This window comes from Pseudorasbora parva, chromosome 6 (genome assembly GCF_024679245.1).
Source record: "Pseudorasbora parva isolate DD20220531a chromosome 6, ASM2467924v1, whole genome shotgun sequence".
In the NCBI taxonomy this organism is placed as follows: Eukaryota; Metazoa; Chordata; class Actinopteri; order Cypriniformes; family Gobionidae; genus Pseudorasbora; species Pseudorasbora parva.
The window spans coordinates 15,775,433-15,799,829 of record NC_090177.1 but is presented as its reverse complement, the minus strand read 5'-3'; the positions used below and the strand labels follow the sequence as shown (position 1 = coordinate 15,799,829).

General features: G+C 37.1%; 2 protein-coding genes across 4 annotated transcripts in view; one reads left to right on the top strand and one right to left on the bottom strand.

The window, feature by feature from the left end:
* Window positions 1-21,770, top strand: part of rapgef3 (Rap guanine nucleotide exchange factor (GEF) 3) — a 49,491-nt gene extending 27,721 nt beyond the window's left edge. For all 3 annotated transcript variants that reach the window (XM_067445794.1, XM_067445792.1, XM_067445793.1), the window contains 25 exons: window positions 2,994-3,100; window positions 3,278-3,399; window positions 3,606-3,777; window positions 4,497-4,581; window positions 4,675-4,735; window positions 5,581-5,657; window positions 5,770-5,916; window positions 5,997-6,109; window positions 7,140-7,222; window positions 7,457-7,535; window positions 7,712-7,862; window positions 8,094-8,176; window positions 10,545-10,575; window positions 11,538-11,616; window positions 11,764-11,901; window positions 12,057-12,154; window positions 14,699-14,824; window positions 16,200-16,381; window positions 19,583-19,673; window positions 20,002-20,052; window positions 20,132-20,219; window positions 20,312-20,376; window positions 20,483-20,537; window positions 20,670-20,741; window positions 20,834-21,770. In XM_067445794.1, the coding sequence (XP_067301895.1) occupies window positions 2,994-3,100; window positions 3,278-3,399; window positions 3,606-3,777; window positions 4,497-4,581; window positions 4,675-4,735; window positions 5,581-5,657; window positions 5,770-5,916; window positions 5,997-6,109; window positions 7,140-7,222; window positions 7,457-7,535; window positions 7,712-7,862; window positions 8,094-8,176; window positions 10,545-10,575; window positions 11,538-11,616; window positions 11,764-11,901; window positions 12,057-12,154; window positions 14,699-14,824; window positions 16,200-16,381; window positions 19,583-19,673; window positions 20,002-20,052; window positions 20,132-20,219; window positions 20,312-20,376; window positions 20,483-20,537; window positions 20,670-20,741; window positions 20,834-20,952 (2,475 nt within the window). In that variant the 3' untranslated portion in view covers window positions 20,953-21,770. The remainder of the gene's footprint in view (window positions 1-2,993; window positions 3,101-3,277; window positions 3,400-3,605; window positions 3,778-4,496; window positions 4,582-4,674; window positions 4,736-5,580; window positions 5,658-5,769; window positions 5,917-5,996; window positions 6,110-7,139; window positions 7,223-7,456; window positions 7,536-7,711; window positions 7,863-8,093; window positions 8,177-10,544; window positions 10,576-11,537; window positions 11,617-11,763; window positions 11,902-12,056; window positions 12,155-14,698; window positions 14,825-16,199; window positions 16,382-19,582; window positions 19,674-20,001; window positions 20,053-20,131; window positions 20,220-20,311; window positions 20,377-20,482; window positions 20,538-20,669; window positions 20,742-20,833) is intronic.
* A 1,037-nt stretch (window positions 21,771-22,807) lies between these two features.
* The window catches only part of itga5 (integrin, alpha 5 (fibronectin receptor, alpha polypeptide)), a 48,087-nt gene continuing 46,497 nt past the window's right edge, over window positions 22,808-24,397 (bottom strand). Inside the window, exon 30 of the mRNA XM_067445791.1 lies at window positions 22,808-24,059. Coding sequence (XP_067301892.1) covers window positions 23,979-24,059 — 81 coding nt within the window. The 3' untranslated portion in view covers window positions 22,808-23,978. The remainder of the gene's footprint in view (window positions 24,060-24,397) is intronic.

The window sequence follows — 24,397 nt, the reverse complement described above, 5'->3', positions numbered from 1 at the left end:
ATTGTTCAGGTGTGTTTGATTAGGGTTGATGCAAAACTCTGCAGGACTATGGCTCTCCAGGTCTGGAGTTTGATAGTGTAACTTATCATAAAAAAATAAAACCATCTTGTTCCTCTATTTTTTTCTCTACTCACTCTCTAATCTAGCTTATGTTACTAAGTAATGTCCAAAACTTTGTATTTAAGGCACTTCATGGCGGATCGCTTCCTTTACTTAAGTCGCTTTGGATAAAAGCGTCTGCTAAATGCATAAATGTAAATGTATTCACTAAAGTGGCCTAAGAAGGTATTTTCAAAGCATTTACAACATCATGTGAATTAGATAAAGTTGATATTTAGGAAGATGGCTGAAGACTTGCAATATTCTCTGTTGTCACAGGTATCCTATGATACATCTATTCCCAGGAGCTCAGCAGAATTGTCAGTGCTCCACAGTGAAGTAATTATTCCCCAGGAGAGTGTAGAATGCTGTGAATAGGCTGCCAGCTACTGTTCCCATCTATACCCTCATCTCCAGGGACAGAAGAGATGACAGGGGAGAGATTTACATGCTCAGGGTCTGCAGACACAGTGTCTGGGCACACACTGTGTAAAGTGAGCTAGATGGAGAGCTCTGCAGTGTGTAAGCCTTGGAGGATACAGGCTAGATATAGGTGGACCACATGCACTGTGCTGCTTAGTTGGCTTAACTTGGATACTAATTACCAGACGAGTTACAATAACAGGCGTTAGGAGAAGTGTAACTCTGAAATTAGCCCTGGGATAATGTGGGCTAGAGAATATGCACATGTTGTATAAAGTACTGTCCTTGTGCAGCGTTTAGTGAAGTGGTCTTGTGAGAACACCCCTTTAGATGTGGCCTCCTCTTGGACTGAAAAGACGGGTCAGCCAATCCCTCACGGGTCAGAAGCCAATTACATCACCACGACTGACCGACCAGGCCAGGGGCCTCCTAAAAGAGGCACACGTCCCCGCCCTCAGCAACAACCACAACAAATAAAGTGTGAGAAATGAAGGCGATTCAATCTCAAGACCTCATTCTGGGACAGGCTGTTCTGCAGAGGATACAGAACAAACAAATACAAGTTCAAACTTTCCAGAAAATCACAAGACTAAAGAATGATAGGGTGGAGCAGAAGCATGTGTCCCAAACCACATACTATCCAGCCTAAATAGGATGCAAGATGATTGCAATAAGTGCTCTTAAGATATTGAAAAGGTGCTTGTATATTTCCTGAGGGGCTCATGCTGTTTTTAGCTAATACTGCCCACAATTATTTTGTGACTGCTCTATTTTGACTTTGTATATACTGTACTACTCACTAAAAATACACTACTGTTCAAAAGGTTAGGGTCAATAAATTTTTTAAGGTTTTTTAAGGATGTATTAAATTGAGGAAATATGATGGTTGCGACATTTACAATGTTACAAAAGATTGTTGAAAAGTGCATCAGTTTCCACAAAAATATTAAGAAGCGCAACTGTTTTCAACAATGATAATAATAAGAAATGTTTTTTTGAGAGGCAAATCATCATATTATGATTTCTAAAGGATCATGTGACACTGAAGACTGGACAAAACATTAAAAATATACATACTGGCCCCAATATTTTGAACGGTAGTGTATGTACTTTTGATTTGGACCAATAAGCAATCATCTAAACCTAACATCATGACTGCAAGTTTTGTGGCCACCACCACTCATTTTCTTCAGTAAATGCACAAAGTGTTATCAGATTTACTTTGGGTTGCTATGCTGTTTTTGGGCTTATGCAACAGCTTGAGGCGTTTGGCTTTGAACGTGCAGCTTTTGATGTTCTGAAGCATAAATGTAAAAATTAGGTGTATTTTGGTGTCTGTGTGATCTCTACTAAAACCGCTTCAATCACTTACATAGTGAAAAAAGACCTGCTGAAAAGACCAGCATATGTTGTGTTTTGGATGCTGGTGTCCCTAAAAATATTCTTAACCCGCTAGCCACTGTTTTCATTACTGCAAACCAGCACTAAAACGTAATGCCTTTTTAGCAGGACAATCTTCAATATCTGCTTGTGCAATGCTTGCCATACCTACTAGTTTGTATCCTCCGGTGTTTGTCTCCACTTCAAAAGTATTTTTTTTACAGTTTATCAATGCACAAAAACAGTTTTATCACCATGTGATCAGTGAGCTGGTCTTGGCAGACATGAAGAAAGAAAAAAAAGCAAAGGCTGCGTAGCAACAACGGTGGCATGCTTCAGTAGCTCAATAAACTGTAGCCTCAATCAATGAGGTCGAGTTCTTACACTCCACTTTTCTCAGTCTGTTTGGGAGTTCAAGCGGGACACGCTATCTGCGGGGGGTCCTACAGAGCTAAGGGTTGGAAAGGAGGAGACGTGGAATGAAAACAGAAGTCCTGAAGGGGAGGGATGGATGAAAACAGCGCAAGTTATTCGAAGGAAAACAGACAAGCATAGAAACAGCTTCCATATGGGGGAGGAGTGTGAATAGTAGAAATCTTTGGTGTGGTAAATTCAACTCGGCGGAGGTGGTGTTGGAAAAAATGTGGCACATTCTCACCTGCCACTCACCTGTTCAGTAAAACACACAACTAGCTATTTTTCTATACAGCTGAAATAATTATAAAGGATTTATATATATATATAAAAACACAAAGCATAAACTTTCCCAGTCTTTCATCCAATGTATTTCTTACTATTCAGTGGGAAATAATTAGGGCAGGGCATATGCATCAGGATTTGATGGGACTGTTTGGTTGATTAGGTATATATATATTGTTGGTTAATAAGATCAAATAATATAATTAAGAAGGTAAACGGTGTCAATTTTAATTTCACTTTTTCAACTTCATTTTTTTAAATAGTATTCAAAAACATGCAAAACATATTTGAAACATTTTTAAAACCTTAGTAAAGATATAGTTTTGCGTACCCCAAACAAAATGACAAAATAATAAAATGTTCATTACCTTTTTTCTGTTTCTCTCTGTCAGTTTTTGTCCGACCGAATCCTGAAGGCTGCACGGGTGGTTTACAGCACTCTGATGGAGCGTAATCCAGGCCTAATAAGAGACCGAAAACACCATCTTAAGACCTACAGGTGCAGCTTTCACTCCGTATGGCATGTGCTTGTGGCCAAACGTGTTATATTTCTGATTGTGACGGAAATGCATCTAATCACTTTCAAAAAGCCACTCAGCATCCTTTGGAGAAACAAATACTCAAGTCACTTCTCAGCTTTTTGATAGATTAATGGTTGTCCGTTTTTTTTCCACAGACAGTGCAGCAGTGGGAAGGAACTTGTGGATTGGCTAATGAAACTTAATGATTGTTTCCAGTCACGGAGTCAGGCAGTCGGAATGTGGCAAGTTTTGGTGGATGAGGGCATTCTGGGTCACGGTGAGCATTAACAATAATTTCTTTAGATGTCTGCACATTAATTCTTCATTACAGTGATGTATCAGATGGTAATACTATAGCACTTTGATTGTCCTTAGTGATTACATAATTCATGCAAGTTTTATTTACTACAATACTTTTGATATGTGGCAAATGTCTGAATATATTGACTAACTGACATCCAATATCTCTGTCAAAATGAACAGTGAAACAGGAGTTAAACTTCCATGACAAAGACACACAGTTTTACCGCTTTATGGAGGCAGAGTTTGGCCTTAACAACACAACTAACGAGAAAGACGATGAACTCCAAGAGAGTTTATCACTACTAGTCCAAATGGGTCCAGATGCTCTTCTGACTATGATATTGCGTAAATGGTAAGACTCGAGAAATTGTGCTTTTCTCAAAACAGCCTGAAAAATAACATGCACAAACACAGTTTATATAGTATTTGGCTAAGTGTGTAATTTCTGTACCATTAATGTCACCAGACAAAACCGTTTTTTATTTTATTTTATTTTTTTATTTGCTGATTATAAATAAATAAACTCAAAAATTCATTCAGGGATGAAAATTATAATTCAGTTTGACTACCCACGATGCATTTAACGTTACACTTTATTTTGATGGTCCACTTTAGACACTACTAACTTTGCAACTACATGTTTGTCAAGTAAATCTCAGAGTATTAGACTGTCTGCTTAACATCTATGCTAACACTTTATTATTGCTAGATTCTACTTACACTTTATTTTGATGGTCCCCCAACAGCCATTCTACTGACTATAACTAACTTTGCAACTATGTCAATTTTTTTCTACTAACCCGAACCCTAACACCTACTCCTAACCTAATGTATATGTAGTTGCAAGGTGAGTTAGTAGAATGTCTAAAGTGGATCACCCAAATAAAATGTTACTGCATTTAATGTATATCAACATTAGCCTAGCAACATGCTAATGCCAGAAATCAATAGCAAGTTAGGTTTCTCTTGCCAAATTTGTGAGTTATCGTTATTTCTACATATTAAGCTGGGATAGAATAAATTTAGTAGACACAAGATATCTGTGTGTAGTAATCTGTGTCCATGTTTTAGCCCAAGCCAAAGAACTCCAGATGATCTGGAAGTTATTTACGAAGAACTTCTGCACATCAAAGCTGTGGCCCACTTGTCTACATCTGTGAGTCAACACTCGCTGACACCTGTCATGTTTGTTTGCGCCACAGATCTTCATTCATCCCTCATTTATTTTATCCTTCACTCTTTCCCATAGGTTCGGAAGGAGCTGGCAGCAGTGCTGGTTTTTGAAAGCCATGCCAAAGCAGGAACAGTCTGTGAGTGTGAAAGCAATGATGACATTTCATTAATTGTGGGCGGGATGAAGGAACACTGCTAATATTGAATTAGCGCATAGCCAGAGTAAAAAAGAGCTGCAGACTTCTTGTTTAGGCACCATAGCAGACAGCGTGTGAATGAGATGATTAAATCATTTTATTGTGTAATTCCCTTGTTGCGTGATGAATTGGATGATTGACATCCTAATATCAGCAAATCGAGAGACCAAAGAAAAACTCAAAGCACTTACAGCACGTCTGGAGTCAACGCATCAGTCATTTGCACATAGTGAATAGCATGAGTAGGAAGCAGAGCAGTTTACTTTATTCACTTTTAAAATATGTCAAACTCATATTATTGTTGATTATTTTGCTTGGATTCATTTTTCATTTTAAAAAGCATATTAATGCTGCATGCTGTAATGACTTTTAAATGGATCCAGTGGGCTCAGACATGGATTTTTTTCAGTTATTAATATAAATGTCAACATAAAACATAAAACCCATTTTTCATCTATAATGAAACATATTGCTGAGTGAAACAAGATTAAAAAAATCTAGGAAGAGTCTTGACTTTATCTATTGTAAATTATCTGATTCTTTTAAAAAATATATTAAATAAAAAAATTATATATTAAAAGATAATTACGCATTTTAAAATATTTTTATAATTAAGTGCCATTCAATTCAATATTGTTATTTAAAAAGTGTTTGTCTAAAATGTTGAGGGGAAATTATCCATTCACTTGTCCAAACTCGGTCAGTCCAATCAAGCTTGGTTGCAATATTTTGGCTAGTTTTGTGTTTACTATAGGAATACAATGTAATGTGTTTGTTTATGTCAGTGTTCAGTCAGGGGGACAAAGGGACTTCCTGGTACATCATCTGGAGAGGCTCTGTTAATGTCATCACGCACGGCAAGGTAGAGCCATTACACTTCAGCTGAGTGGCCTAAGAAATCATTGAGTTTAAATATAGATACTTACATTGTTTGAAGGGAATTCATACTGTTCTTGTGTATGTGGGTCACACAGGGCTTGGTGACCACTCTCCATGAGGGAGACGACTTTGGGCAGTTGGCCTTGGTGAACGACGCCCCTCGTTCTGCCACTATCATCCTAAGAGAGGACAACTGCCACTTCCTGCGGGTGGACAAGCAGGACTTTATACGTATCCTTAAGGTAGGTTCTGTGTGCATAGCCTACCGTCTGCAAGTGTGGATGTGTATCTATGGTCATCTGTAAGCTGAATTTAAATGCAGGATGTCGAGGCCAACACCGTTCGCCTGGAGGAACATGGTAAAGTCGTTCTGGTCCTTGAGAAGAGCTCGGCGCAGGAGTCCACCTATCAGGGAGGATCAGCAAGCAGCAACAAGTAAATGATTCCGTAAATGTTTGTACTAAATTGCACATCTTATTTAATTGAAGGTAAAGTGTGTAATTTCTGCACCACCATTTTTTTTGTTAAATGAATGTAAAAAGTATTTTAGCAAAACAAATTATACACTTCATTTTTAATTATTGTTGTAAACAGCATTGCCATTCAACACTTTGGGGTTGGAATGGTTTTTGAATGTTTTTGAACTTTAAGTTCAAAGAAGTCAATAATATTGTAAAATATTAAATTGTATTCCTGTGATGGCAAAGCTGAATTTTTAGCATCTTTACTCCAGTCTTCAGTGTCACATGATCCTTTAAAAACCATTCTCATATGCTGATTTGCCTCTCACAGTTGTTTTGATGAATAGAAAGTTCAAAAGAACAGCATTTATTTGAAATATAAATCTTTTTTAACATGAAATATCTTTACTGTCACGTTTGATCAATTTAATGCATGCTCGCTAAATAAAAGTATTAATTTCTTTAAAAAACAACAACAACTGTGTGATAAATACTAAACTTTTGAACGGCAGTGTAAAATTGCGTGGCCTTGTCTAAGCCAAACTAGAAGACATTTGATTAATTTGAAGCCAACAATATTTCAGCTTGTGCAGATGATTTAATAATAACAAATTACTTACTCATTTGAACTGCGTTTCATTTAATTTATGATAATATCTACACACAGCATTAAGCCCATTTTTAGCATGCATGCGAGTAAATTAAATCAGCCAATTTAAAGGCTGATTTTATATAAATGGTTTGTGAAGATGCAAGTGAAACAAGCCTTGAATAATACATTTCCAGAATAGGTAAAGCTGTTCACATTCAAAATATCTGCAGTGAAAGTGCAACCACTGTAGGCGATTCATGCGAGTACTTCACCTACAGAAAGTGCTATTGTACAATAAAGTGCAAGCTAAATTATTAGTCATCTCTATTTGATTTCAAGTGCAATACACTAATTATGAATGATGGAAATGGAGGACACCTAATTATTGATTTGAATTATCCACCTCTTGTAGGTACACAGTAATGTCAGGAACGCCAGAGAAGATTCTAGAACACATGCTGGAGACGATTAAACTGGAAACCAGTGATTTTATAGGTATGGCAGATCAATGGTTTGAAACTGTGTAAAATTTGAGCTAAATAAAGCTTAGTCTAGTATTTGTAGTGCACTAATGGAGAGACCAAAACATTCCTGCTCATTTAGTGTTTACGCATCCATTTAAAACCAGCAGTCAGATGATTCAGATTGTTCTGGGTTTCTCCTCACAGCTCTGCGAAGAAAACAAGCCCTTGTTAATGAAGTTTGTGCATCTGTTTTGTGTTTCTACAGATCCCAGTGTAAGTGAATTCCTTCTAACACATCCAGTCTTCATGCCCTACAGTCAGCTCTGTGCGGCCCTCCAGCATCAATATCCTACTTAAAAAAGCACTGACAATCTGCTTCATATTGATATTTCGATATTGTTATTGTTATATATATTATTATTTAGTCAAAGTCTTGACTTTGAGCCAAAGAGCTTAAAGCTCTAGCAGACACAGTAAACAGGCTTTTGGGCAAATTACAATCCTTAACCTGCCTTTGCACCTACCAAGCGGAGCCATCAGAAGGCTCAGACCTGGAGAAGGCAGCGTATGCTCTCAACACAAAGCAAAAGGTTGTGAAGCTGGTGGGTCACTGGGTGGCTCTGTATGGCGTCCTACTGAGGGACAATCCCGTGGCCTTTGAATTCCTAGAGGTAAAAATGGGCTGGAAAATGGTACTACAGCATTTGTCTTTTATGTTACACAAGTTTATATGTGTAACATAAAAGACATAAGGGGGGGGGGGGGGGGGCTTTTCTGTTAACATAATGCTAGAAAAATATTTATCAACAATGTCAAATGTTAGACAAATGATAGGTAATATCAAGTGGTGCTATAAATATTTAAGTGAAATACCTATTTATTTATTTTTTACATTATGATAGAAATTCAGGGAGGGGGTGATGTCAGACTCGAGACTTTCCAGCATGCTAAAAGAACAGCTGAGGGACAGAAGGAAGACAAAAATGTAAGTAATACATTTGCCACTGTAGCCTACATTTGTACACCTGCACATATACAAAGTTCTGTCATGAAACTCGATGGTGCAGGCTAATAAATCCTTAACTCAATATGCTTGCAGTCACATCATTATCTATTGAGCACATCTGATTGGTTTCTACTGTATCAGTAGCCAATGAGCTTACTTTACTGCTCAACCTTCAAATACTTGGTTTGCATTTGCTGTAGCAGTGCAGCGTGCTTTCAGAAACCCTCCACCTTCCCCAGCTTCACCTGAATAGATCTGCTCCAGATAATAAATGTCAGCTATATTGTATAGAACAGTGCTTATTTAGTTTTATCTGTCATTATTTTCGTCAAAAGACATGTTTTTTTCACTGGGGAAAACAACACGATAACTACATTTTGAATGACAAAAGCTATATGATGAAAATCTATTGACATTTTCATCCACAAACTAGACAAAAATGTTAGGGAGGGACGATTTTATGAAGAGATCCAGTCAGAACTGATGTGTGTGGTGGTTAATGCACACATTTGAATTGTAACATGCTGATCTACCCAGCGGGACATAAGTTATATTATATTAATATAATATACACTTGGATGCATGTCTCATATAACTTTCAAATTGCAAACATCACTCTGGGAGAAATAAAAGAGCAGACATGGATAGATCTGAATAAGTTTGACGATGCGAAAGAGAACTCTGTTCTGTGCGATTTTCTGTACACACACACAGAAGCGTAGCCTGACAAGCCAGACCCACATCAAGATGTTTGGTGTGGAAACTCACCATAGACAGGGCTCAATCCGAGGGGCGGGATAAACGGTTGTCTTTCAAACTCCCTCTGCACGCGATAGGATAGCGCTACACCAACCAGAGCAACGAAGGTGAAACAGAGCTTGTTGATAGATTAAAAATTCGCCGTATCCAGTCGGCAAAACTCTGAACACATCTTCCCTTTTTAAGAATGACTTCAGTGCCATTCTTTGTTCTTTTCTCAGAGAAAAGCTTAACTCCAAGTCTTCCAGAGACGCGGTCAAAGCTGATTCAAAAGACCGCCCTTCGCCAGTTTCTGTGTTTACTAGAAGCACGCAAACGCAACTCGGCCGTCGTCATTATGGCCCCGCCCACCGACTCTATACACGATGTGATTGGCCCGGCAAGAGTTTGGCGTTTACAGCTCAGAAGGGTATTGAGAGTTGCTAGACGACACTCGCGGGCAGATAGGGTGCGTCTAGATTTCTAGGCTAACAAAAGCGCGCAGCCAGTCAAAATGTCAGTTTTGGAGAGTAGTCACACAAGTACAGTTGGTTATGTCTTAATAAAATACGAGAATTAATGAGAATATTGGATGTGCATCAGTGCATTGGATCCATGCATTCGGTCTTAAAGTGACAGCAGCCTAATAAACCTAATGCCGTCTGTGCCCTTAATATAATCAAACAACAAAAGAAAAAGTAAAAGCATTAACGATTCTTTAATAGCTTAAGGATAAATATATTTAATTTATACAAATAAATATGTCTGCTTGAAAAAATAAAAAATAATGTATGCAAGTTGTTATAAAGAATCCATATATCATTAATTGAAAATAAGACCATGTATTCTGCTATAGAAGTGCTTTTATTTAATTTTAAGATAAAGACATTTTATGTCACAGCAGTTAAATCTGTCTGTATTGCATGTTTAAACTTTAATATCTTTCATATTAACAAGTTAATATAGGTTTTCTCCAGGAGTATATAATGGGTTTGGGCATTTTAGAGAAATTCTTTATGCATTACAATTGAACTAAACCCATTTGATTTTAGTCGATTAAATCTACTGTAGATTTACTGGACTAAAAACGTAAGATATATAGTCGACTAAAACTTAGACTTAAAATAATAATGTATATGACTAAAATGTGACTAAAAGTAAATGCCAAAACTCAAATTTTGCTCAAAATTTGCTTTGCAGCAGCAGCGTAGCAGATCTATTCCGCCAAGACCAAACACATCAACATTGTCATATTCATTACCATGCCAAACACTCCAAGAGTTGTCATGACAGAAATATATTTAGTCAAAATGATTACAATCAGGTCTCTTACATTACGATTTGAGCGCAGTCAATCCATATTCATCTTCCAAAGTCAAGTAAATCTTCAGTTAATTGTCCAGTGTTTGCGTAATTACTGCACTTCACACTTTGAAGCATCTTTTAGAGCTGAAATGATGATGTCATCCAATAATAAAATAAATACCATACCTAATCTTTATTTGACCTTCTTTTATAAAGCCCACACCTTTACTCATGAGTCTTCATGTGATCAAAACTCTTTACTTAATCCTACATTTATAGCTTCTCCCTGTTATACTCCTTACAGAACCGAGAATGGATGTCACACTCTGACGAAGGTAAGAGGCACTGGTTTCTTAGTCTAATGGGAAACTTGCAGCAATAAGAGACCAACCAATAAATCCTACTTACTTTATGACACAGCATAATAAACAGACTCGCCGGTGGAAAAGTCAACATCTCTGTGGCCAGAGGTCTTTAGACAAATTCAGAGAACTAAACAAAAGTAAATCCCTTTTTGACAGAGCATTGAATTGTACACTAAAAGTAGGTCAGCTGTATCCATGGTCACATAAAACCCAGCCATCCATTATAGAGTTTACAGCCTATTTGGGAACAGGTGTTTAAAGAACAATTACATAAATGCACAACAATAAATATAGTGCTAAGGTGTTTCCTGAACTGCTTTTCCCTACTGCGTAAATAAAAAAAATAAAAAACAGCATTAAGAAAAATATAATCACACAATACACACCCAGCCAGTTGAATGAACTTCTTTTGAGCAACCTACAGTCATGTTTGGTTCCTGAACGAATATGCATTTTGGAATGAATCTCTTGAGCAAAAGATTAATTTAATCACTTACTTGCTCTTATTCTAAATAAATCATCAATTTCGAACGCATTGGTTTCATCAAGACTCACTTGCCGCCACCTGTGTGATGTGGTATAGTGTTTATATATATATAGTGTGTGTATGTGAAACAATTCTGTAGGAAACACTGTAGAGCATTGGTGCAAAAAATACTAGTGGGAAATGTTTTGCTTTTTCTGAGAGAAGGCATTCTAACAAATGGTTTTAAAATGCCATACTGACCATCCTTCGCATGTGCCTGATCTCGTCTCTGATTCCTCACATTCTTGGAATAAGAACCGCACTTATTTTCTCAAGACACAGAAAATCCATCATACCCGAGATCATTGATGCTGTCTGTTAATTTCAGACTTTCTAAACATGTTGAAAACTACCTTTTGAAGCCCTGCAAGCTCTAATATCCAATATGGCCATCTGTTTGTTTCAGCTGAACCAAAAGTTTGATTGGTTTTCTGCTTACGAAGAGCCAGTGGGAAAATTACGGTCGATTAAATCTCAAGATAAAGGTTTGTGTTTTTACAGTAAGATAAAGAAATTAAACAAAGAGCAGATAAAACAAGAATAATACCCATGTGAAATTGCTCACATTATTCAAAATGGAATGTAGCTAATGAAATGTGTTCATTTAAAAGAGTCCAATTGTCCGTTTGCAGTCTTGTATGAGATCTTTAAACCGGATCATAAGGCTGTCACTGTGATGCTGCCAGTCGATGCTTCAGTGAACGACATCTTGACTACATTAGTGGATCCCGAGAGAAACTATGTGCTGGTCAAGATGAATTCCTCAGGAGGTAAGTAAGCTATGAGATTCAGATGATTTGGCTTCAGAGTTTCCTCTGACGGTGCCTCAGAACTGTTACAGTTTTAGATTGAAGTCAGTATTAAATTTCGTCCTACCTAAGAGATTTTCATGTGATCAAAGTTTCTTCTGCTTTGCTTCTTGCAGACAGAGTCCAGCTCAAGCTGGAGACTACGTCAGTCTCTGCCTCTTTAGGAGTGAACGAGAGGCTTTTCCTCTGCTCTGCCAGCCAAGTGGAACAACTGGTGAGAGATGTCAGCAGAATTATTGCTGTTTCATAGTAAAAGATCCTCACTCTTGTCATAAAAGTCAGCTAAAAATGATGTTGTGATAGTCTTTTCTTCCCTATTGTGGCACATATCCAAGTTAAACGACTTATTAAATGTAGAGCGGGACTTGATTTGGTCTACCGGGAATTGATTGGATAGTTGGATTTGTTGTAGTTTGCTATTGGTCGATCTCATGCAAGTGACAGGTTGCCCCGCCCTCACACCGGTAAACATGTCATCGGATAATACATGTTGCTGCAATAGGGAGGGAAATTTATTTCGATTAAAGCTTATGAGGGCACATGAATAACAGTAAAAAAAACAATGTGCATGGTGGATAAATATTTATAATAAATAGTGACTTTAAGCTTCAAAAAGGACACAAAAACACCATAAAAATATTATAATATACTGACTTCTAAAGATAGTGTTCCATGAAAACTTTTTGCCATAATAATGTAATGTCTTCAAATTATATTATTTTTTTATAAGGGGAGGGGGATGCTTTTCTCATCTTATTTTGACTTATGCAATTTAACTTGATTAAAGGGTTAGTTCACCCCAAAAAATATTTCTCATCCTCATGCCATTCCAAACCCATAAGACCTTCATTCATCCTCAGAACAAAAATGAAGATATTTTTGATTAAATCGGAGCGCTCTCTGACCCCTCCATAGACAGCAATTTATTGACCACCAAGGTCCAGAAATATAGTAAAAAATATATGTTAAAGGTGTCATGAACTGCCTTTTTTCCTTTTTTTAAACATTTAACTAATGACGTTCGTGTGGTATTTACATTTAAAAACTCATAAGTAATAGGCTATTCTCTACACTGGTTTTGAGCATAGACCGTAAAAAAATATGGACGACTCGACATCATCCGTTTCCGCTTGTCAGATTTGAAGCTTTTAGGCGGCCTGCACGGTGCGGACATCTTGGGACAGAGTCTGCGCAGTAGCGATTTCGGGACCGGAGTTGCGCAGTAGAGCGCAGGAAGCAGAGCAGGAAGTAGAGCCGCGATATCAAAAGCCCGCCCACACTCTCGCAAATGCAGAACAATTAATTATGTTGGTGTGAAATAAACAGTTATGGAAATGTAGAAATCTGTTCCCAAAAATTTCGAAAAAAGTCCGTTAGTGCCTCAGTGACAACTTCACTCAGAGAAGCCGTCAGTCTCAGCTGTCAATCATGACGTCACACCCCCCGTTTTATAGCATCAAAACTAACTCAAACTAAACTTATTTTTAAAACGAACACCTGAAATGAAATCATCGTGATTATAACTGCCTTCAGTGACATAAACTAACTTTAGGGAAACAATTTTGAAGTGTAATTTTATTATTTAGTTTGCCTCGCGTCCATTAGAAAACACAGAGGGGCGGCTATACTGGGACCGGTCACCGGGGGGCGATCGAGGCGCGAAAGCTTCAGTAAATGAGAGGGAGACTGCAGGCTTGGTTTTGAGGCTGTCTTCTGAACGCTGGGTTTTGATGGGCGTGTCGCACTGTAGACTTAAACGCCCATGGCTAGGATTGGATAATATTCGCATATTTCATGAGCTTCAGCTCTGCTGTCATATCTATGCCTCTACAGACCACAGGGCTCGTAAACGTCTTTATCAAGCAAACACAAGGATTTAATTATAATAATAATAATAATTCATTACATTTATATAGCGCTTTTCTAGACACCCAAAACGCTTTACATATAGAAGGGGGGAAACTCCTCAACCACCACCAATGTGCAGGATGAGATTTATTTCTCATCCACCCACGATTGATTGAAATATTATTTCTGTATTACCTGAATACAGATACACACACGTACGTGCGCAACTAGATAAAGCAAGAATTTCTGCCGATGGGAGTACATTTCCATAGCCCATCTGGAAAATACACAGCCCCCGGACTATTACTACTACATTTAAAAAAGACGTTTTACTCACATAAGTTTGTTGCACCATTCCTGTCGGATCCAATATACAAGCACAACATTGTGTCTGCAAATCCAGCACTTGAGGCTTGTTTACAAATGATTCCGCAGTGAAATGAAGCGAACACACGTACGGTCTTACCCACGTGAGCTGGAACTTCATTAAAAATAAATGTAGTATCACACATTCCTAATATTATGATCAGAAGGAAGCTTATGCAGCGACTGTGTTCTTCCACAATATTATATTACCATGACCTTTTATATATCAAAAGCTCAAGGGAAAGTTGATTTCTCAATTCATCACCCCTTTAAAATCTATGTGACTCCAGTGGTTTAACCTCAGTTTTATGAATCAACGAGAATACATTTTGTGGGCAAAAAACAAACAAAAATAACAAATTAATTTAACAATCTCATTTAAAAATCTCCAAAATGTTAATTTAACATTTAACATAAGTTAATTATAGGATAGTCAAATACTATGATTCAGATTTAACAGTATCCTTTGTGTGTGTGTTTGTGTGTGTGTGTGTATGCGCGTGTATGCGTTTGTGCATGTGTGCGTGTGTGTTAACCCTGACAGACACCCGTGAAAGAGCAACTGGGGCCAGAGAAGAACACCATGGACACTCTGGAGCAGATGTGCTCCAAGGACATGGCCAGCCAGCACACCAGCTACGACTGGGAGCTCTTCATGGCCATGCATGAGGTAACAGCCACGTGAACACGCACATTCGTCAATGGCACAAACCATTTCATTACATTCTTTCATGGCAGTTGCCAGATAAAGAAGGAACTTCAACATAGCAAAATACTAAAATCTAATCAGCAGCATTGCTCATCAAAATTAGAGCATCACATTAGTGTAAATATACTAATATCAGTGTACATCGTCTCACAGGGACACAAATATCACAGGATGTTATCAGTCTTGCGTGCAGCTTATCTGTTTGACAATCAAACTTGTCAAAGAGAAAAAGTCAGTGACATATTTTACAGCCGAGCTGTCTGAATCTCACCTCATGCCTGGTTTACACCTGCTGGGTAAACAAATATCTGACGTCTGTAATGTCGCCAGCTCGAAATACCTGAATAAGTGCATATCAGATGAATGCAAGTAGGAAGTGAAGTGGACATATGTGTCATATCAATGACTATTTGGCCAACGTTCAGTACAATCAAATACTTCCAAAGTTCACAAGTACAGGGCAGATAAAGGCTACGCTCATCTTGTAGAGATATACTATAGTATATTCAAAGAACAAATAGTTTTTATGAATGATAAAAAAGTTAACTATTAATCTATTTTGTTTACATTTGTTATTAAAAAATAAATTACTGTTCAAAAGTTTGGGGTTGGTAAGATTTTATTAATATTTTTGAAAAAAGTATCTAATGCTCATCAAGGCTGCATTTATTTGATCAAAAATAGAGTAAAAATAATAATATTGTATAATATTATTACACTTTAAAAAAATATATATTGTAATTTATTCCTGTGATGACAGCTGAATTTTTAGCATTATTACTCCAGTTTTCAGTGTCACATGAAATCCTTCTCATATGCTGATTTGGTGCTCAAGAAACATGTATTACTACTATTATTATTATTATTATTATCAATATCAATGTTGAACAGTTGCGCTGCTTAATACTTTTGTGGAAACCGTGATACCTTTTTTTCAAGATTCGTTGATGAATAGAAAGTCTTTACTTCACTGTTACTTTTGATCAAATTAATGCAGCCTTAATGTAAAAATATCTGCATGAAGTTAAAGTTAAAAGAGCTTTTGCTTAACATAATGTATATTATTGTATAATTATATATTTATTTGTAATATATTATATGATATAAATTTAGGCACAACGCAAAGTGGAAAAATTGGTGGCAACAGTAAAATGCTAAAAAAAAATCTAAAGTTAAATAAAAAGTTATCAATTAAATGGTAAAAAGTTATTAATAATAATATGAATAAACATTGGTTAAAATAAACATGTTTATCGACATAAGTACTCTAAATATTATTAAATTGTACATTTCAATTTATAATAGGTGATAGTAAAGTTAGTTTGCTGTACTACAGGTGGAGCTGGTCTACTACGTTTTCGGACGGGAAAAGTTCCCAGGAGCCACTACGGCTAACCTTGAGCGGTTTGTCCGTCGCTTCAACGAGGTTCAGTACTGGGTGGTGACTGAGCTGTGTCTCTGTGAGGACCTGGTCAAGAGAGCCATACTACTGAAGAAATTCATCAAGATGGCTGTTGTGTGAGTACAATAGCAATTCACAAGACTCAAAGGCTGTTAGCTGCCATACAACACAGCATACACAGCCATTAGTGGAGGATATTCCACATCTGTCAGTGGTTTAATCATTAATGTCACTAGTCTTTCTTTACGTCACAGTCATACTATTGCATAAGTTCAGCTTCACGACATCAATGTGGCTCACCGAAACCACCTGAAACATTAAGACTACATAATCTTTAAACAAACTTTGTGTTAACTTTATTTTGCAGCTCTACAGCTATAGCACTTGTAAGAAGAGAATATAAAAATTATCCCAATAAATCTTATGAAATATGCTGCTATTTTCAGCATAAATTAAGTGATTGGATTTTTTTAGAAACTTTGCAGTGGTGTGGTTATTTTTTTAATAGACATTGACTGTTAAAAAGCCTAAAGCAATAGCAAGTTAGCTCTGAATGCATGAGATCCCACCCTCCCATCAGACCGTCTCGAAAGCAGGGCTCAACATAAAAAAATTAAAAAAATCCCCAGTAGATCAGAGGTTTGCTGGCCCCTTCTATCAAGAAGTCCTCGCTGCAGCCTGTAGCACGATGACGTACTGGATCAGATCCAACCCGTACTGGACGCGCATGCGCGGTGGTTTCATTCACAATTCGATGACGTCATGTACGCATGCGCAGAAGAGTTTTGGGGACATCATTGAATGCACAAGAGAGTTTTGCTGGATAGATAAATACTCAAACCGCTCGCGCAAAAATAACGATTAATAACATGCACACGCCATCAGGACACACGTTTTGCATTTTTCCTTGAATGTGTAGGGTGGTATTTTAAAGTTCTTTACAGATCGTGTTGCATTGAGGATTAAAATAACAGACAATTACTTGACTCATTTTTCCTTCCACTCAACAGCACGATCAGAATATATAAAAAATTAACTGTTTTGCATGCATGTACAGCGAAACTAGGATAATTTAAGCATCACATTTATGAAATGATTTATTAATCAATAATTACTTAATACTATTTATCAGTACTACAACTACACAGTTTAGAACATCATCTATATACAATAATGATCATACATTATGACTAGCGCATACGCATTATAAATTAACTCAGAGATCTGTATGAATGACATTGCCATAACCACCATCGAGCAAAACTTTTCCATTAAGCTGTATTTTATACTGTATTTAGGATAAATCAATACAGCAATAATACCAAATTGTCATTGTTATTGCAGTATATATTTTATATTTTTGTTCTCTCTCTCTCTCTCTCTCTCTCTCCCTCTCTCTCTCTCTCTGTATATATACACCAACCTGACCAGTTAGCACTGCATGTGTTTGCCTATATAATGTGTATCTTTGTTAATCATATATATATATATATATATATATATATATATATATATATATATATATATATAAAACAATTAACAAAGATACACATTATATTATATTTTTGGCTTCATTTAGCCGTAGTCACGTGACATAGGTGTTTTGAATCACGGTACGGATCGTTCGACTCGAAATATTTGCGCTTCGGATCGCGCAAAGCTTCAAAATTACAGTTTTGCGTCCCTGACGTGCACATGAAACCGAAAGTATAATTTACTCGTCTCGTCTCGGTCTGTTTCAATTCGGAGCGCGCGCGCTGCCTTTGGAATGACACCCAAATACACTCATGACAAGTCAAGCACTTGCACTTTGGATCTATAATTTAATGGCAAAGTTACGGTGACATATTAGCTAACTAGTTGAGTAACTTACCTTCGACATGCTACATCGGTGAGGTAAGTTACAGAGAGCCAACGTCTTCGCCATTCTTCTTGAGAAGAGCGACCGTTCTCTCGTAGCCAGTAAATTGGAGATCCCTCGTAAGCGGTGTTTATTAACTTCACCATACGCTGGATTCTCTTGATGTTCTCTTTCTCTTATCAGCCTCGTAGTTCTTTGCTATTTGAATACGTAATAAGAAAAATTGAAGTAACATTGACACTCTTGAATCACGCCACTGGGTATGACGTTTGTTTTGCCTTTGCGGGTGGCCAATTAGAGGCCCGCGCGGGCCAGTGATTGGCCCTTAAACGGGACATTCTAAAACGCTTAACGTGAAAAACGCTTAACGTGGCTAAATGCACTAAGACAGTGTTAAAAACACACCAAACTCAGGAAATATCATATTAACGAAGTATACTATGCACAAAAAAATCAGATAAGCCCAGAATATGAACGCAACGCATTTTACTACACGTTAAGCGTTTTTCTCCCATAGAAAACCATTATAAGAAAACGCTTAACGTGGCTTAATGCACCAAGACAGTGTTAAAAACACACCAAACTCAGGAAACAATATTAATAAAGTATACTATGCACAAAAAACCAGGTGAGCCCAGAATATGAACGCAACGCGTTTAATTACACGTTAAGCGTTTTTCTCCCATTGAAAACCATTATAAGAAAATGCTTAACGTGGCTTAATGCCTTGACAGTGTTAAAAACACACCAAACTCAGGAAATATCATATTAATGAAGTATACTATGCACAAAAAATCAGGTGAGCCCAGAATATGAACGCAACGCGTTTTATTACACTTTAAGTGTTTTTCTCCCGCATTGAAAGCCTGACATACTCTTTTACTGACCCCGGAGCCCGGCCCATTGCTTATGTCAGCCCTGTCCAAAGCCACGCCTCCTTCAAAACAAATGATCGCACACAGCAGAGTTTGCAAAGCTTCACGAGATGAGAGACGGCGTTTAACTACCTCATCTGAAAGCACATAACATCACAATAATAATGAACATAAACATCTTAAAAAGCACTGACCTGTATCACCTGACTGCCGCAGATCCATTTCAGTGTTGATAGTGTTGCAATTGAAACGCATAAATTCAACTCTCAAACCGCACCGAGTGTAACGTTACAGTTTCCCATCCCTTGGACCAAATGCAATGATTGAATGGACATCTTCCACAGATGATTGATGAGATGATTATGAGGCCACATGAATTTAAAAAATCAACAATGATGTGCACAGGCAAATCATTTATAATAAATACTGCAATATTCCATATAAATATATTTTATGATGACTTAATAATGTAAATCATGACCATTTTTATAGTGCATGTCCTTTTGTGACCAGTACAATAAAAATAAAAACAAGTTTTAAGGGAGTATGAGCTCATGGGCATCCTATTTGCTCTATTTCAGTTTAAAAGAACAGAAGAACCTGAACTCATTTTTTGCAGTGATGTTCGGCCTCAGTAACAGTGCCGTACAGAGGCTCAATAAGACATGGGAGGTAAGGACAAGTATGCTCTCTCTCTCTCTCTCTCTCTCTCTCTCTCTCTCTCTCTCTCTCTCTCTCTCTCTCTCTCTCTCTCTCTCTCTCTCTCTCTCTCTCTCTCTCTCTCTCTCTCTCTCTCTCTCTCATTGTATTGTTGCAAAATGTAAACTATATTATCACCCAGCTCTAATCTGCTAAATGCAGCAAGATAGACATGAATATATTATGAACATTAACATGATTTTCTATAAATTTGCTTTGAAACAATGTGTAATGTGAAAAGCTCTATGCAAATCAATTTGACTTGATTTAAAACATTGCTGTTTATTTCATCCTAATGAAGAGGCTTCCAAACAAAACCAAGAGGATCTACTGTGCATATGAACGACTTATGGTAAGAGCAAATATTTACACACTGTTTACAAGATTTTGCCGATATGGCTATGTTAAAAGTAATCCTCTCTGTGTTGTAGGATCCATCTCGTAACCACAGGGCCTACAGGCTGACAGTAGCCAAACTCAGCCCTCCATACATTCCCTTCATGCCTCTGCTGCTTAAAGGTACTGAATCTTATTGACATTATTGTGTATGACTTTTTTTCTCGGTTGATAAAATGCAGATTCATTTATCACCTGTTAATTTCCCTGTATAGATATGACGTTTATCCATGAGGGAAACCAGAACTACACTGATAAACTGGTCAACTTTGAGAAAATGGTGAGTTTTTGGTGTGAGTATTGCATTTCATTGAAATTATGCTTTAAATGTGTTAACCCCATGACTTAGAAAAAACATTTAATATGTGATTTTAACTTATTTTTAGCGCTTGATAGCCAGAACATTGAAGATGGTTCAAGAGTGTCGAAGCCAGCCTTACGGTACGGTAACAGCTCCCCCTAGTGGTGTGGATCAGATGACGCCACAGTTTAACTCATGTATCTGTTAAAACAAATAATTATTATTATCTGAATTCTGCAACTAAGAGAGTCATTTTTTTTGTCTTTTTGCAGTACCTTCATCTCCACAGAAAGGCTTGACTGAGAGAATGTTCTTGGATGCTCAAGCTATAAGAATATCAACATGTATGTTGTTGTTTTTTCCCCTCCTCAAAATAATTTAAAACAGAGCAGAATAAATCAGCATAGATTTTATTTCCCCCTTTCATATCTTGTAGATTCAGACCAGTCTTTGAACCTGCGCAACACAACCAACGTAAGACAGTACATCCAGAACCTTAAAGTGATCGACAATCAGAAGAAACTAACTCAGCTCTCCAGAGCCATAGAGCGCTGACACACCACAAAGACTGCCTTTCTTCATCCTGTCCTGCTCCATATTGGAGAAAAAAAATGACTGATGGAATTCATGAACACCCTATGTGTGGTAATTGGTGTAAATATTCAAACACACACACACACACACACACACACACACACACACACACACACCATGTCACGTTATTGCGGTGTGGACTGTGAGAAGCCGTGCATTGGCTGGGAAAATTCTGACATTTCCTTTTGATGCCTTATCTGAAGTGTTCAGTTCTGACTGCTGTCTGACGTATCTTACACACTACGCCATGTGCAAAGAATTTCACTTCAGTGCTGCTGGCATTAACTGTTATTTATATTTTAAAAAATTATAATGTTGATTCTTTCCAAACTAGCAACACTGACCTGGGCTGTGTTTTAGATGTATAATGTGGTGTAAAGAAATAGTTTTAGTAACAAAACCATGAAAATGTCTTTGTGAATAAACATTATAGACATTTATATGGGCTAACTATGATGTAAGCAGAATAATAGACTGAACCATTGGATCATAGAAAATGAATGCACATAAATGCATTGATTTTCAAAAAAAAACTATGGTCTGTGTAACAGTATTACGACCTGTTTTGAATATTAACCTTTGAATTTCATTGCAAGCAAGCACTGAAGATCAATGGAATGTACAGATTATCACTAGCTGCTGTATATAAAAGCCAAATGACACCAAAATACTATGACGAGAGCACAAACAGTTTTGTAGACATTCTATATGAAAGTATATATCTTATGCATTTTTTTCTAATGAAGTGTTTATTTTTTATAAATAAATTATTGAACATTTCTTGTGTCATTTCTTTTTTGTGTTTAAAATATATTGTGCATTTATGCACTTAGTATCAAATATCAAAATCCAAACCCCATACAAACTATTTCCCCCCACCATGCCAAATCTAAAAAATGAAAAACAATAAGCAGTTGTAAAAAAAAAAAAAAAAGATTTATTTTAAAATGCAACCTGTAAATACAAATAATTACTTGAACATCCCTCTGATTCTCCCCAATATGGGGCGATGAAATACGTCAAATCAGTATCAGCTGAAAATTAAAATAATCTCCTCACCAAACATATTTACAACTCAAAAACACAAACGGGGTTTGGGGCAGTTTTTAAAAATAGAAACAAAAAATGAAGACATACCCAGTGTTTCCTCCCGCTTAAAATAAAAAATAAAATAAAAACTCACGACTAAAATCTAACTTTTGGAGGAATAAATAATTTTTTTTAAATGTACAAAAGACTCAAAAACATTAAGGATTCAAGTGGTGTCTATCTGTCCGTTTTTGGTTGTGGACCAATTCAAACTATATTTGGTTGGTAAAACCTGCATATACACGTAACATTTTCACATTAAACCATTAAAATCCGCTTCCTTGTTTTGAGATTTTTGGCAATTGAGTATTTTTAGACTACAGGATTACTCTTTCTTTCTTTTTTTTACATCTGGGCTAATTTCAACCCTCAAACTGGGTGTTGTCTTCAAATAATCCTTATTTCTGAGAACTTTACTAAAATAAAAGTATTAATATACACAACAAAACAAGTTGAAATTAACTTGGAAAAAAAAAAATACAACAATATTGCACTTCCATACAGATTTTCTACGCATCCCACAGTTCCAGCTGCTTTCCCTTTCTAGGCGGTCCGCTGAAACAGGTGATTGCAGTTACTTCCTGTCCAATTCGGCCACTTCAGCACCAAGATGTACGGAGGCATTTCTACACTGACTGTGGCGCTCCACAAAAAAACCAAATCTCTCTCATATCCTCACATCCATACGCCCACAAGCAGATGAACACAAAGACACGCATACGACATGGACGAAACAAAAAGTATACAGGTGTATTTCAACATTCAGTCCCTGGATGAGGCCTGCTGCCTTGGAAGAGGTTTGCTTTCAGTCCGCAAGTTCATTTGGCAACATTTGCGGAAATCTCGGTTCAAGTCCACAGTGGTTCTCCGTTCACCCACAGAAGTTTGGAGGGACGACTCTTGGCCCAAGAGTCTGTTAGAGTAATGGCAAAGCACAGCTCTGCTTCAAGGCAATGGCGAGGTTTCACAGGCTCGGTGCGGATCCAGTTGTGTCCCAGATGACTTTTAAGGCAACGTTACCACTAAGATAACAGGACAGAAACGACTGACATTCAGTAGGGAAGGAAGCCTTCCGCGATGGATCCTGACAATATTTTCCGCGGAAATGCATCCCTCGATCACCATCACCTGAGAGTGAAACCAACCTGGCTTGTTTTCTTTGGAAGATACAAGAGGTGACTGAGCTGAAAACATATCTTTCGAAGTGAAAACCCTTTCCATTAGAAATCACATGACAAAACAAAAACATTTAAAATGTCTTCATAAAAAAAAAAATTACAAAAAAGAGGAAAAAAGACAGCAGGTAAATGGAGATGAGGGTCCATTGTGAGGTATCCAACAACCTCATTCTCACTTTCAAAACACAATAAATGAAAAAAAAAAAACCTGTATCAGTATCTTTGGTTGGTTGTAAAATGCTCCATAGACCTTTTTTTTTTTTTTTGGTGTGTGTGTTTAGTGAAATAGCACGCTAAAAATGTAAAATGCTACACTGCGAAATAAAAACTAAGTGAAATTGTTAAAAAATACTCTTAATGTTAGTGCAGATTGTGTCTGTCTTGGGCATTTGCTGCCAGGCAAGGCAAGAGAACCTGAGCTTTGGTTAAGATCAACCCAAACTGTTTGTGAGTGGTAGGCTATAAGTGGTGGTTAAAAATCAAAACCCACATCAAAGAAAATCAATAAGATAAAATAAACTATGTCAACATTCATTTGGCTTTAAGTCCTTAGGGTCTTGTCATCTAGTGCAGTACAGTAAAGATCCAGTGATCTTTCCTCCATATTCCTCTACTGCAGTCTAGTCTTTGTCTTTGTTAAACAGCAAGTAACTTTCTCTTTGGATGAGCTCTGGTTAAGAACATTCTTTGGGACGTGTTCTCAGAATGCTCTTGTGTAGTTTAGGCCTCGGATGCAGCCTGAGGTTTGAGCTGGGCTTTTTCCATGGCTGTGCCGTATGGCGTTCTCTTGAAGAAGCCGAGCTACAGGAATGAGGAAGAAAAAATTATTTACTATTATTTACATTTAGTGCAAAAAACAAAACAAAAAAATGTAGGGCCTTTTTGCTGGTGACTTAGAAAAAAGTTGTTGGCTGGTTTATTTTCTTTTGTCCTTTGTTGTTTGCTTAACATTAAAAATGCAGATAGTGGCAGGGTTATTTGAATGCTGTCACTTTAAGACCAAATGCACACATAACGCGCTTTGTGTTTGAGTTAACTTAAGACATAACTGATAGGACTCACAGAGATGGGCATTTTTGACATAATTGTGAGTGAATTTGAGTGCTTGCTGAGTATTAATTTTAAGCCATGCACACTCA